This window comes from Lampris incognitus, chromosome 2, assembly GCF_029633865.1.
Source record: "Lampris incognitus isolate fLamInc1 chromosome 2, fLamInc1.hap2, whole genome shotgun sequence".
Taxonomy (NCBI): Eukaryota; Metazoa; Chordata; class Actinopteri; order Lampriformes; family Lampridae; genus Lampris; species Lampris incognitus.
The window spans coordinates 19482386-19497053 of NC_079212.1; the positions used below are offsets into that span (position 1 = coordinate 19482386).

The 14668-nt window shown below is 40.6% G+C and overlaps 1 protein-coding gene across 2 annotated transcripts in view; it reads left to right on the forward strand.

The window, feature by feature from the left end:
• Positions 1 to 14668, forward strand: part of grm4 (glutamate receptor, metabotropic 4) — a 254147-nt gene that overhangs the window by 186900 nt on the left and 52579 nt on the right. For both annotated transcript variants that reach the window (XM_056275450.1, XM_056275448.1), the window contains 3 exons: positions 3046 to 3181; positions 10309 to 10463; positions 11211 to 11351. In XM_056275450.1, the coding sequence (XP_056131425.1) occupies positions 3046 to 3181; positions 10309 to 10463; positions 11211 to 11351 (432 nt within the window). The remainder of the gene's footprint in view (positions 1 to 3045; positions 3182 to 10308; positions 10464 to 11210; positions 11352 to 14668) is intronic.

Genomic DNA, 14668 nt, shown 5'->3' on the forward strand with positions numbered 1-14668 from the left:
TCTTAGCATGGTGTGTGTGTGTGTGTGTGTGTGTGTGGGTGGGTGTGTGTGTGTGAGAACAGAGATACCCCCCACCCCAAACACACACACACACACACACACACACACTCATTTATGGGGAATTGCACACTGTGTTTGTCAGTGCACTACATCCAAGATGAGAAGTGAATAAATCAGTTTCATTGGACAACATGTTTGAGTGACATGTCACAGATTGATTAATTTGAAAATGTAATATCATATTTCACATGCCATTCTATATTATTCTGTCTTTGTGAACAACAGTCCGTATCGGCAGCATGGTACCGTGGAGGGAAACCCATGGTTTGTAAGAATAGAATAGAATACAACTTTATTTGTCATTGTTACATGTACAATGAAATGTGAAAGTGCAGTTCTTATCAGCGCAAAGATCAGTATAACAAGAATTAAAAACATAAAAGACACACACATTCATTTCTACATTCTACTTGGCACCGACATATTGCACAAAAAGTCAGGAATCTGCTAAACAAAATCAAACCACGTGTCCAAGAAAAGCATAAACGGGACAAAATAAATGAAATCACAAATTCTACCAGTCCCCCACAATTTCATTGTCAGGACCATAAACTGAAATGATGGGTCTCAAAGTTGTGGTCAGTCCATGAAAACCTGCCGTCTCTCATGCAGTGAAATATTTCACCTGCACACATTTAATCTCACATATTGCCATCAAGAGTATTGCCACCCCTTCCCTTCATGTTGTGGCATTGGAGCCTGAATTCTAAACAGATAAGATTTTGTTTTACCTTCATCTACACACGACACCCCATCAAGTGAAAGTGTGTTTTATTTGCATCTCTCTTTGATTTATTAATGCTTTCGATTTGTATTATTTCCTTTTTTTTACAAACTATTAATGAAAAGATGAGATGAAAGCTGAATTTACATTTAAAAGTATGAACCTCAGCCGAACTATGTTAACCCTAGAATAGAGGGGGTTCCATCTATCTATCTATCTATCTATCTATCTATCTATCTATCTATCTATCTATCTATCTATCTATCTATCTATCTATCTATCTATCTATCTATCTATCTATCTATCTATCTATCTATCTATCTATCTGTCTACCTGTCTGTCTGTCTATCTATCTGTCTGTAGTGTATATATTCGCTAATACACACGACACAATACAGTTAAATACCACCAACAACAAATTAAAGTACAAGAGAACAAATTCACACCAATTGCCATGTAGTAAAAATCTCTCTTCTCTCTCATTCTCCCCCCCCCTCTCATTCCTCATTCTCTCTCTTTCTCTCTCTCTCTCGCTCTATCTCTCTCATTCTCTCTCTCCTCGCTCTTGTTCTCCCTCTATCTCTTTCTCTCTCTCCTCTCTCTCTCATTCTCTCTCTCTGCTCTCTCTCATTCTCTCTCGCTCTATCTATCTCTATATGTGTGTCTTGCACACACACACATGCACGCATGCACACACACACACACACACACACACACACACACACACACACACACACACACACACACACACACACACAGACAGACAAATGAAAATAATCAGTTCAGGGAAAAAATAAGGCATGTAGGCATGCATTTTGATTTAATGAATTATTGTTGTCTTTAATTAAGGAAGAAAGTAATTTAATTAAGTCTCAAATAAACAATCATGAAAGATTAGAATATGTTGCTATGACTGAAGGCATTATTTGGTTCATGGTGTTCAAGGTGACCATGAAAACAGCATGCCTTTGTAACAAAGGGGCCTTCTGAAATCAGACAGGGGTCATTTTGACTCCTCCTAGAGTTAAGATGGTGCACCCAGATGTTTTGGATTATTCTCTAAAACAAGATTGGAGTTCACCTCAAGCCATTACAACTGATTGGGCAGGATTTTGAATGAAATGCATGTAATAAACACTGTATAAAATTACATCTCTCAGCAGCCATTCAACCATAAAGTCAACAGTCTGCCGAAATTGGGGAGATAAATGTGGCACATAGTCATATGGCACCCTGTATCTCAGGAATGGTTTTAAATTTCTGAGGAGTTCGGCATTTACAAGAGCCCAGTAGAATTCATTTTTCAGAAGGTGGAAGAAAAAAAAAACTTCACAGACTGTCAAGAGCTGGCGGTCTGCCCGAACCGAGCAGCTGTGAGCAGGATTTCAGTCAGGTAAAACTGCAAGGATGTCTGAAGGATGACATCACACATCACCTTGAAAAATCTGAGATATATGAAAGAGTGGCACGGACGCTATTGTTGAAATAAATGCATGTGATAACGTAGCCAGAGGTTTGAAAAATTCATGCGAAAGACTGAAACAGCATTGGGCAAAACATTATCTGTTCTTATGAGTAAGAAATTGAACTCTTCCGCGGTGCTGCAAAGAGCTTTGACTGAAAACTGGGCGCACATCTGACAAGATAACTAACAAAGCATGCAGCATGTGAGGGGCCGGGACTGGGAAGCTTGGAAGGATAAAGGTACCAACGAATGAGGCAAAATACAGGCATCTTCCTGAGAGGAACCTGCGGTAGAGTGCCAAATACATTAAGATCTTGGCGCTGATTTATGTTTCACATATAGGACGATAATACAAACTGGAATAACTTCCAAACAAAAACACACAAGTCTTTGGCTGACCTGGAATCGCATCCCACTGAAAATCGGTGAAATGTGTCAAATATATAGCTGTAGACCAGTGCTTCCTGGCCAGCCTTGACCAGTTTGAGCAAATCATGCAAGGAGAAATGAGAGGAGATGCTAAAATCAACATCTGCCAAGCTGAATGTTGTGTAGATGAATAACCAAACCTGTAATGGCTGCCAAAACTGCTCTTACAAGGTATTAAATGGGTTGTCTGAAAAGCTGCTTCATAAATTACTGTATAAATTTGCCTCTTTTGTCAAAATCCTGTCGGTATCCAACCATATCGAGGGGAAATAAAATGTGCGTGTAGATGTGCTTGAAGAAAAAAAGGCAGTTTTCTGTAAAACTTGGGTTTAGTTGTTTAATTGACTCCCCTTTGTGTTCTGTGCAGGAGGTCTGTGCATCTCTCAGTCGGTGAAGATACCTCGGGAACCAAGGCCCGGAGAGTTTGACAAGATCATCCGGAGGCTGAGCGAGAACCCAAATGCTCGAGTAGTCATCATCTTCGCTAATGAGGATGACATCAGGTGAGATCTATTGCTGTTATTGTTGTGGTGGTAACATATGTAGTTGTGTGGTGGATGGTAGGTGAAAATACAGTGTATACATCTGGTACATGAGATAATATAATGTAATATAATGGGCTGTTTATGGCATTGTATACGTGCATGATGGATTTTGGAGTTGTGGTATGGTATATGGTATAGTGTATGGGCAATATAGTATATAAGCAGTATGGTATAATATGTGGGCATAGGTTGTTGATTCAGCCATAACAAAACTGTATAGTAGTGACACACCTGTTGTGCATACATGCTTGCCTTCAATGTCCTGTTTGTTGTTCCATTTATTTCTTTTGTTTTGCTTTTTCTCCTTTTCCTCATTTTTGTGTGAGTGATGCCTGTAAGTGCTAGAAGCTAATGTGTACTGGAGTCAAAGCCAGATGTGGTTATGTGTCCTGGTTGCTTCACTAGCACCTCCTGCTGCACTAGTGCTCCCCACCTGTTTGGGGGGAGCAGGAACTGGGGGAATAGCGTGATCCTCCCACGTGCTACGTCCCCCTGGTGAAACTCCTCACTGTCAGGTGAAAAGAAATGGCTGCTGACTCCACATGTATCGGAGGAGACGTGGTAGTCTGCAGCCCTCCCCGGATTGGCAGAGGGGGTGGAGCAGCGACCGGGACGGCTTGGAGAGTGGGGTAATTGGCCAAGTGCAATTGTGGAGGGGGGAAAAATATACACTCACTGGCCACTTTATTAGGTACACCTTGCTAGTACCGGGTTGGACCCCCTTTTGCCTTCAGAACTGCCTTAATCCTTCGTGGCATAGATTCAACAAGGTACTGGAAACATTCCTCAGAGAGTTTGGTCCATATTGACATGATAGCATCACGCAGTTGCTGCAGATTTGTCGGCTGCACATCCATGATGCGAATCTCCCGATCCACCACATCCCAAAGGTGCTCTATTGGATTGAGATCTGGTGACTGTGGAGGCCATTTGAGTACAGTGAACTCATTGTCATGTTCAAGAAACCAGTCTGAGATGATTCGAGCTTTATGACATGGCGCGTTATCCTGCTGGAAGCAGCCATCAGAAGATGGGAACACTGTGGTCATAAAGGGATGGACATCGTCAGCAACAATACTCAGGTAGGCTGTGGCGTTGACACGATGCTCAATTGGTACTAAGGGGCCCAAAGTCTGCCAAGAAAATATCCCCCACACCATTACACCACCACCACCAGCCTGAACCGTTGATACAAGGCAGGATGGATCCATGCTTTCATGTTGTTGACGCCAAATTCTGACCCTACCATCCGAATGTCGCAGCAGAAATCGAGACTCATCAGACCAGGCAACGTTTTTCCAATCTTCTATTGTCCAATTTTGGTGAGCCTGTGCGAATTGTAGCCTCAGTTTCCTGTTCTTAGCTGACAGGAGTGGCACCCGGTGTGGTCTTCTGCTGCTGTAGCCCATCTGCCTCAAGGTTCGACGTGTTGTGCGTTCAGAGATGCTCTTCTGCATACCTCGGTTGTAATGAGTGGTTATTTGAGTTACTGTTGCCTTTCTGTAAGCTCGAACCAGTCTGGCCATTCTCCTCTGACCTCTGGCATCAACAAGGCGTTTTCGCCCACAGAACTGCCGCTCACTGGATATTTTCTCTTTTTCGGACCATTCTCTGTAAACCCTAGAGATGGTTGTGCGTGAAAATCCCAGTAGATCAGCAGTTTCTGAAATACTCAGACCAGCCCGTCTGGCACCAACAACCATGCCACGTTCAAAGTCACTTAAATCACCTTTCTTTCCCATTCTGATGCTCGGTTTGAACTGCAGCAGATCGTCTTGACCATGTCTACATGCCTAAATGCATTGAGTTGCTGCCATATGATTGGCTGATTAGAAATTTGCGTTAACGAGCAGTTGGACGGGTGTGCCTAATAAAGTGGCCGGTGAGTGTATATATATAGTTGATTCTGTGCTTGATTTTTGCATTTTGATTTTTTTTCCCTGTTATTATCTCTGAAGTGAATATCAGTTCAAGGTCACAATGATCATAATGGAGTTAGTTAAGGTAGATTGAGGCCTTGTTGATCTGTCTTTGACCGTGGGAGGATTGCTTCTTTCATATAACATAACATATAAAACATATGTAGCCCGTGGAATTAGATACCACACAAGACACAGTTACTTCCGGGGTTCTTGTAGCTTTAATTTTATTGTTTGAACCTTCGAATGCAGATCGTTTTACTGAGTGCATAAATTCCTGTGTCTTTCAAGCAAACAGCTCATAAATGTTCACAGATGTGGCAAGTTTAACAGAAAAGATTTTAAAAGGAAAATAATAAATACAAAATACGGTGCAAAATACGGCAATGGACTATGTATGTTAAACAGGGTTTAACAAAGACATGCGGAACTTCCTGAAGATTGCGCAACTTCTCACTCTGTCAGTTACCTTTAAACAGAATTAAAAGCATATAAAACCTTTACATTTCCCTTACTGCCCAAATACAATGGCATGGTGTGGCTTTATGCACGCCAACATTACCTTGTCATGCCTGCAATGGCGAACAGTGGTCGACGGCTCGCGCCCAAAATCACCGAACATCAACTCCAGTAGCGTCTAAATCAAACCATCGTGTCAAATTACCGACATACAATATTGTTTGGAATAATGTTACAGGTATATTTCACAAGATATTTACACCTACTTACTACGGAGTCACAGCACCGTCACACCGCAATCTTCATGTGGTTCACACAAGAAAAAAGAAAGAATACCCCAGATGCACTTGGATAACTTGCAGAAAGAGTACCCAAGATGCACTTGGATAACTTGCACGGAGTTACAATAAAAGTCCGCAACGCTGCCACTTACTGGTCAAAACATGCAATGACAACCAAAACTATAAAAATACACTCACAATCTGCTTCACAATTTAAATACATCAAATGACATTTTACATGGCTTGACAGTGTAACAATTACATATATTAACAGTTAAACTATACTAAATTTAAGTGGAAAATCATTTAACATATTTAACAGATTTACCACCCGGCTACACATATAACATGCTTCATAAGATAGAAATGATGTGTTCAACATTTCATCTTATCTTGCATAGAATATGATTTATTTACTTGTATATAAACAAGTTAGTAACTTGTACACATGGCTTAGTGATCAGAGTCATTTAAAATAGCAGGCATTTGACTTGATCCTCATTGTAAAATTTGGACAAAACACACATTTTAAGAAAAGTAAGGAAAAAAAATAAGTCTAAGTAATATAAGTCAATGTCTAAAGTAACAAAGTCAAAAGGTATGGTTAACTAATTTATATTTGTGTGACAGAAATTGTGTCTACACATCTGCGTTGTATTTTTTTCTTTAGTGTTGTCTTCCATGAAAACTGTCATTTATTGTATTTTGATGCTGTTTTGACACCTGATTCCTCCACTTTTGCACTGTGTAAACATTACTGCAGAGTTGCTGCAAGTCTTTACTGAAATTCGATTTTTAAAGGAAAATAATCGACTTTGAAAAAAATTGTAGTTTTTCTGCATTAAAGGCAAAAGAACCACTACAAATAACTACAGTTATTTCTCATTTATCTTTTCTTTGGTATGTGGATTTCTTAATAGTGACAAAAATCTGTTGTTGTATTCTTCTGATGAATGATATATGTTCCCTGCCGATTTCAGATTTGGTATTTTAAATGCATTCTCTACACATTACATTCATTCCCAACAGCTTTTGCTAAACCATTTTAGCTTTTGCTGAACCAGTCGAGAATAAACAAATTAACTGTATGTTTATGTACATGTCTGGGCTTTATAAATGAGAGGTTTCCCGCTAAACAGTCTGTTGGCTGGTGGATTCAGAAAGCAAGTGGGCAGTTTGGGGAGGTCTCTTGATAGTGAAGAGGGCAGGAGTCCCAGTCCTCATTGACTTAATCCAGGCCTGATAACGGTTAATAGTGTGGATATATCGTAATTACAGAAAGCCGGCGGGATTTTAGCCCTGCACGCTTGTTTTATCCTTGAACCCGGTCAATGTGAGTTGGCTGTGGCTAGATAAGAGCCCAAAGTTGCCTGCATGGAAATGATCAGAGAACCATCCTGTTTGCCACGATCATTCACCACAATAAGTTACCTTACTGCAAACAACAAATACGCTGCCTTGCCAAAAAGCTAATAGGAGTTTGGGAAAATGCTGTTTCATGTGCAGGAATTGATTTTATTTTGCATGCAGTGGTCTCTCGTGGTTTAGTCAGGTATTTACTGGTAAGATGAGGAACATAAGAAAAGAAGTGTTGTCAGTGTTGCATTTATGGAGGCCATTTTTCTCCTGTAAAGTTTTGTGAGGTTTCTTGTGAGGGCTAGTGTACATTGTCTTGATGCATGTTCAATAATCCAGGTAAGAAAATCAAAGAACGTTGAATCAGTTCACCTGGACACAACATTTATTGAGAGAAACGTTTCATCACTCATCTAAGTGACACCTTCAGTCTAAAGTGACTGCACGTATCCCCACCCTTATCGCCATAGAAACTCTAGTTAATGGTCACACCCAAATTTGCATGTGAAACTGGTCGTTGGTTTCAGTCGTTATGTCTACTGCTGCGACTACTACTACTACTACTACTTTTGGCCGCTCTGCTAGGGAGTGCTAGGGGTCACCACAGCAGATCATCTGCCTCAACCCCTGCTCTCTACATCCTCCCCTGCCACATCAGCCACCCGCCTGCCCCCCCACACACACACGCACATCCACAACCCCCCCCCCTCTCCGGCAGCTTCTCAATCAGCACCCTTCTACCAACACACCCATCTCCCCTCCACACATGCCTCCTCCGCTCTGCCTCCAAACCGTCCAACCTGAGACGCCCTCTAACACACTCATTCCCAATCCTGTCCTTCCTCGCTACTCCCAATGAAAAGCCCAGCATCCTCAACTACGCCACCTCCAGCTCCATCGTTACGCAACTGTATTGTACTGTATTATTTATAAGGGGTGGGGGGGATACCTGCAGTCAGTTTAGAGTGAAGAGGTCACTTATTTGAGTGATGAAACGTATCTGTCAATAAATGTTGTATCCAGATGAACTGATTCAACCTCCTTTGAATCAGTTCAACCTTACATTGTGTTTGCTTTGTTAGAGAAAGGTCATCATTAAACATCCTGGGAGAGAATATGAGAGCAAGCGAAGCGACGTGAGGTCACATCTCTATGACTCACTACCACACAACAACAATTGTATTAAAACTTTCATTGTGTTGTAAATCCTGCACAAGGTTTCTACCTCTTTTTTGTTGTTTAAAAGTTTATCAGCCTCTAAACGGATGAGTGAAAAAAAAATTGCAGTCTGACTTCGACATGCAGCAAGCAGATGCAATCAGCAGGAGATTGAAGGGGCTTTGAGCTTTCGCGTCGTATCTTCAGGGAAGCGCGAGGATCAAAATTGGACAATCAAATTGGAGCACAACCTCCTAACGTGAAGGAATACAGTTGCAGTTTGATGTCAGTGTGTTGTAGCGCGTTTGCTTTGATTTCCAGAGGCTGTGTAAACGGCATTAACAGCAGGTTCTGTCACTCTTTCCTCTGTTCACTTTAAACTCATTATATTGAAGTCTTTGCAAATATGGCAAGGGCAATGTTCTACAGGCAAGATGAGGCAGATATTTAATTGAGAACAGGTAAAGTTGATAGCCAAGGCCTTTTAATTGTAACCTCTTTTTCCATGCTTTTTGCAGACACAGAATTTTATTTCATAGTATTAGCAGTGCTTCCACCTAGCAATCCATTCACACTGACTCCTCTTATACAGAAGGTGTGTAACCTTACCGAAACATAATGCTCTGAGTAATTTATTTACTCAGCAGAAAAATTGTGTTCGCAATGAAACAGATGATGACAGCAGATCATGTAACAATGTGAAGCCGAAATGTTAGTTCTTACACATCACAGACAGGACACATACCCACATTCGGCTTCCCACCCACAGACACGGCCAATTGTGTCTGTAGTAGTTTCTTTCCACAGACAGTTAGGTTGCTGAACAGCTGACGTTCCCATATGCATGGGTGGATTACCGAACGGGCCTACTGGGCACAGGCCCAGGGGCCCAAGCACTCAGGCGGTCCCTAATCCAGAGTTTCTGCATGAAGTTGCTGTTATTAACTTTGCATTTCTTGTCGCATAGTCAAAGGGTGTAGTTGCCTGATATCAGACAGATATGTCAACTCGTTGCCCTCCCATTTCCATTGTCAGTCTGACATTGCCTCCACTCTAACTGATTTCAGTGGGGGAGGGAGATTTGATTTCCCCTAACCAGTCCCTAGATACCATCGTATCTGCCCGAATCTAACATCTTTTTAAGTCGACACTGATGCATAGCCATATTGATTTTGCTGGGGTTTTAAGAGTGGAGTGAAATGAAGTAAAAACAAACTACGATGTCAGGCAATATTGAGAAGACATGCTGCCTTGCCAACAGCTTGACAATGGTGTTAGTTCCCCCCCCCCCCCCCGCAGCACTCATTGGGTAATTGCTTCTTCAACCAAGAAACCGCTGTTTAATGTCATGATGCCAGACCAGAAGAATCAGTGAACTCAGTGGAGTGGGCAGATTCAAAGGTCTGGACCCAGGAAAAGGGCTTAGTCATTAATGTCAATAACAGAGCCCCAGAAGTCCTACTGAAAAACTGAAGGAAACTGCAGGTGCATGGATGTCTCAGTTAATATGCTGTTGGCATTAATTGTGTGTATGTGCGCTGTAAATCCTGTTGAGGTACAGGTGAATTTAGTGATTATGCTGTTGGCTGCAAGTCAGTGTATCTGCCCTGCTTGGGGGATTATGTGTCGTTGCCCAGGGGCCCATTATCTAAAATCCACCTAGGCCCATATACACCTTACATTGCTATCGTGTACTAAATAATGTGTATATATTGTACAAATTCATTGTGTACATAGCCTATGTAAGTCTGTAGTGTTCTCTTTTTTTGGGATGGTGTGTCCTTGTGCGCTTTGTCCTTGTGTCCCTTGTGCTAAGGCGGAGAGAGGCAGAGCACAAGAATTTCATTGTATTCTTAATACACATGACAGTAAAGTTGAACTTGAACCTGAAATCTCATTCCCTGTCCCATAGGCGGCTCCTTCAAGCTGCAAAGACGGCGAACCAGACGGGCCATTTCATCTGGGTAGGCTCAGACAGCTGGGGCTCCAAAATCGCCCCGATACTGAACCAGGAGGAGATGGCAGAAGGCGCCGTCACCATCCTGCCCAAAAGACAGTCCATCCGAGGTATTCCTCACACGTCTATTTTCCTGACCCTTGACTGTCCCAGCAGCTTCTCCTCGCCTTGCGTTTGTGGTTATGCACATATTTAGGGCTTTAGGCCAAAGTCACATGTGCTACTTACTGTACTTTAAGATCTCAGATGTGGTGTTTGGACTTATGGAAATGATGGTTGACATTTGGAAGGAGGAGATAATTATTTCTTTACTTATTTGACTGTAGGCAGATGAAGTGGATGTATTTGGATATGGTTTATGGAATGAAATAAGCTTCCATTAGCACCAATATAAAAGTTACACAAATATTTCAAAGTAAATTGGTTTTGCGTGTCATATAAAAAAATTGTTTATGATAGGTCTAGGTATTTGTGCTGTAACACAGTGAGTCCACATTAGCCAACCTTTTTTTGCTGACATCAGTAGCCTACTGGTAACAGATCATATACAGTAGCGTCATGGACAACAATACAAGCAGATTTACTGGAAATGTCATATGTAAAAAGACAATGCAGTACTAAGCCTGCTAAACCTAGTTAAAATTCTCTTATCCACATTTTTACTATGTGCAGTATAAATACATCAAAAGCAAATTTAACATGGAAGATTTTACTATATTTGCACTATATTTGTTTTGATACAGTGTGGAAGGGTTGAAAGTAGCATTCTGATGGTTATCCACAAACTCATTGTGCTTGTTCATGAGAAGTCTGTTGGGAGGTTGAGCCTAATCGTTCCTGTCATTTATTTGTTTAAGGTTTCGATCGCTATTTCATCAGCCGAACGCTGGAAAACAACAGGAGAAATATCTGGTTTGCAGAGTTCTGGGAGAATAACTTCCAGTGCAAACTCAGTCGCCACGCTCTGAAGAAAGGATCTGGCATCAAAAAATGCACAAGTGAGTCCACACTTCACTGCAAAGAAACCAATTCATGAAGAAAAATATTATGCACTGTGATGCATAATATTCACACATGTGATGGATCATGTGTACTTGGATGACATCGTCACTTTTTGTTGGTATATTATTTTGCAACCAGATGAATATGAATTAAACACCATCTTGAGTTTAGTCACAATAAAATGAATGAGACCAGATTTTCTGATGTTATCTCTAGAGAAATATAATGTTCCCAATACTCTGATTTGATAAGTTTGATATCAGTCACAAAACTGTATCACCACAGAACAGAAATCCTAGTCAGTTGCACACCCAGTCCGACCATGAAGACCAACTTATTGGTCTTATTATTGGACAACTTATTTAATGAGACCAATCTCATTAAAATGACTACGAGCTCTCATTTCATTTCATCCTTGTGGTGTAACTCATCACATTCACAGTAGTCCAGCCTTACTCTTGCTGTTTATCCATGTAAACAGACCATACTATCTGGGTGTTTAAAAAAGAGAAAGTTCATTTGTTTTCACAGAGGTAAAACACTTTATCAGTGGTGTACAAAACATATATTCCTAACGACAGTGACTGATATGAATCCACCGAATATTATTTTGATAAAAAATACTGTATTTTTATTTTTTAAATTTAGTAAGTTCTGTAAGTGTTACATATGGCAAGAAGCTACAAAAAGTACAAGGATGTGTAGTAGATGACAGTTTTTGTATGTGTGCAACAAATCATTGATCGGTCTCCTTATGTGTGTGTGTGTGTGTGTGTGTGTGTGTGTGTGTGTATTTCATGCCATGAAACAGGCTTGTATACTGTCTCATAAATAATTTAATTGACTCACTGGATTGTTTTGCTCCTTATTTGTTGAGCACTTTCCCTACCTTTGAGGGTTTCTTTTAACAAAGTTATATGTGTGTGTGTGTGTGTGTGTGTGTATGTATGTATGTATGTATGTATGTATGTATGTATGTATGTATATATGTATATATATATATATGTGTGTGTGTGTGTGTGTGTGTGTGTGTATATATATATATATATATATATATATATATATATATATATATATATATATATATATATATATATATATATTGATACGGATACAGGAAAAAAGGTTTAATATATTGCAATACAGGCCTGTTTCGGGCATCGCACACTTATCAGCTGCTAAAAAACACTATATATATATATATATATATATATATATATATATATATATATATATATATATATACACTTAGCACAAAAAGTAAGGACATTTGTGTTTGGTAGATTATTTCTTTGTTGTAACAATGCTTCTTGGTAATAAATCTCCTACCGTTGGAAAGCCTGTTTATTTCCCTTTTAAATGGTGCCACATTTGTAAGGAACATGCATTTGTGGGATGAGCAGCAGAGCTGAGTATGTGGGTTGTGCCCATGAAAAATTTGCCAAATCTTCTCTGCCAATATCAAACAGCTTATTTTGCTGTTGCTATTGACTCTTGTTCTGAGCTTCTGGTACCCCAGGTGCTGACAATCAGGTGCCTGATATAAGATTTATTGCCAAGAAGCATTGTTACAACAAAGACATAATCTACCAAACACAAATTTCTTTTACTTTTTTTGCTAAGTTTATATATATATATATATATATATATATATATATATGTATATATATATATATATATATATATATATATATATATATATATATAGTATATATAGTATATATATAGTATATATATATATATATAGTATATATATTTTATTGTATGAGGAAGTCAGGAGTTGCAGAGAAGTATGTAGGAGTGGTGCAGGATACGTATGAGGGAAGTGTGACAATGGTGAGGTGTGCGGTTGGAATGACAGATGGGTTCAAGGTGGAGGTGGGATTACATCAAGGATCGGCTCTTAGCCCTTTCTTGTTTGCAATGGTGATGGACAGGTTGACGGACAAGATCAGGCAGGAGTCTCCATGGACGATGATGTTCGCGGATGACATTGTGATCTGTAGCGAGAGTAGGGTGCAGGTCGAGGAGAGCCTGGAGAGGTGGAGGTATGCACTAGAGAGAAGAGGAATGAAAGTCAGTAGGAGCAAGACGGAATACCTATGCGTGAATGAGAGAGAGGACAGTGGAATGGTCAGGATGCAAGGAGTGGAGGTGACAAAGGCATCTGAGTTTAAATACTTGGGGTCAACTGTCCAAAGTAACGGGGAGTGCAGTAGAGAGGTGAAAAAGAGAGTGCAGGCAGGTTGGAGTGGGTGGAGAAGTGTGTCAGGAGTGATTTGCGACAGAAGGGTACCAGCAAGAGTTAAAGGGAAAGTTTACAAGATGGTTGTGAGACCAGCTATGTTATATGGTTTGGAGACAGTGGCACTGACGAAAAGACAGGAGGCGGAGCTGGAGGTGGCAGAGTTGAAGATGCTAAGATTTTCACTGGGAGTAACGAAGAAGGACAGGATTAGGAACGATTATATTAGAGGGACCGCTCAGGTTGGACGGTTTGGAGACAAAGCAAGAGAGGCAAGATTGAGATGGCTTGGACATGTGTGGAGGAGAGATGCTGAGTATATTGGGAGAAGGATGCTGAATATGGAGCTGCCAGGGAAGAGGAGAAGAGGAAGGCCAAAGAGGAGGTTTATGGATGTGGTGAGGGAAGACATGCAGGTGGCTGATGTGACAGAGGAAGACGCAGAAGACAGGAAGAAATGGAAACGGATGATCCGCTGTGGCGACCCCTAACGGGAGCAGCCGAAAGTAGTAGTAGTAGATATAGTATATATATATAGTATATATAGTATATATAATATCTGTCAATTGCGTTGATAAAATTGCTTAAAAAATGAGGAAATAGCAGGACAAGCCTGTTTAATGCGTTACACACTCATCAGCTGCCATGTTGGCTATACAACAAAGAAAAAAAAACCTATGCTTAGCAGAGAAATGTTTTATCATTTGCAAGCCTGACACGTCCACCTTGAACAGTAGAAATGAATTGGCCACCAGCTGTCGACACAGAAAAAAATATCTGCTTTAAAATTACAAATAAGCCTGTCTTTATTACCCCCCCCCCCCTCCATTGGATGATATACATGTGATGACCGTTATTGGATGTTGTATTTTTATGTTTTGCCTGTCTGGTCTTTCGGCTGTTCTCCTGACCCACTCCACTAGATGATGTGTGTAAAGTACCCCATTGGATGCTATTTTATACTGTTATATTTTAAAAGTATGCTATTTCAACAGCGCCTCGGCCCTTTAAGCCCTTACTTTTTCAAAATGAGCCCCATTCCCACCCTCATTGGATGTAATGTTCCTG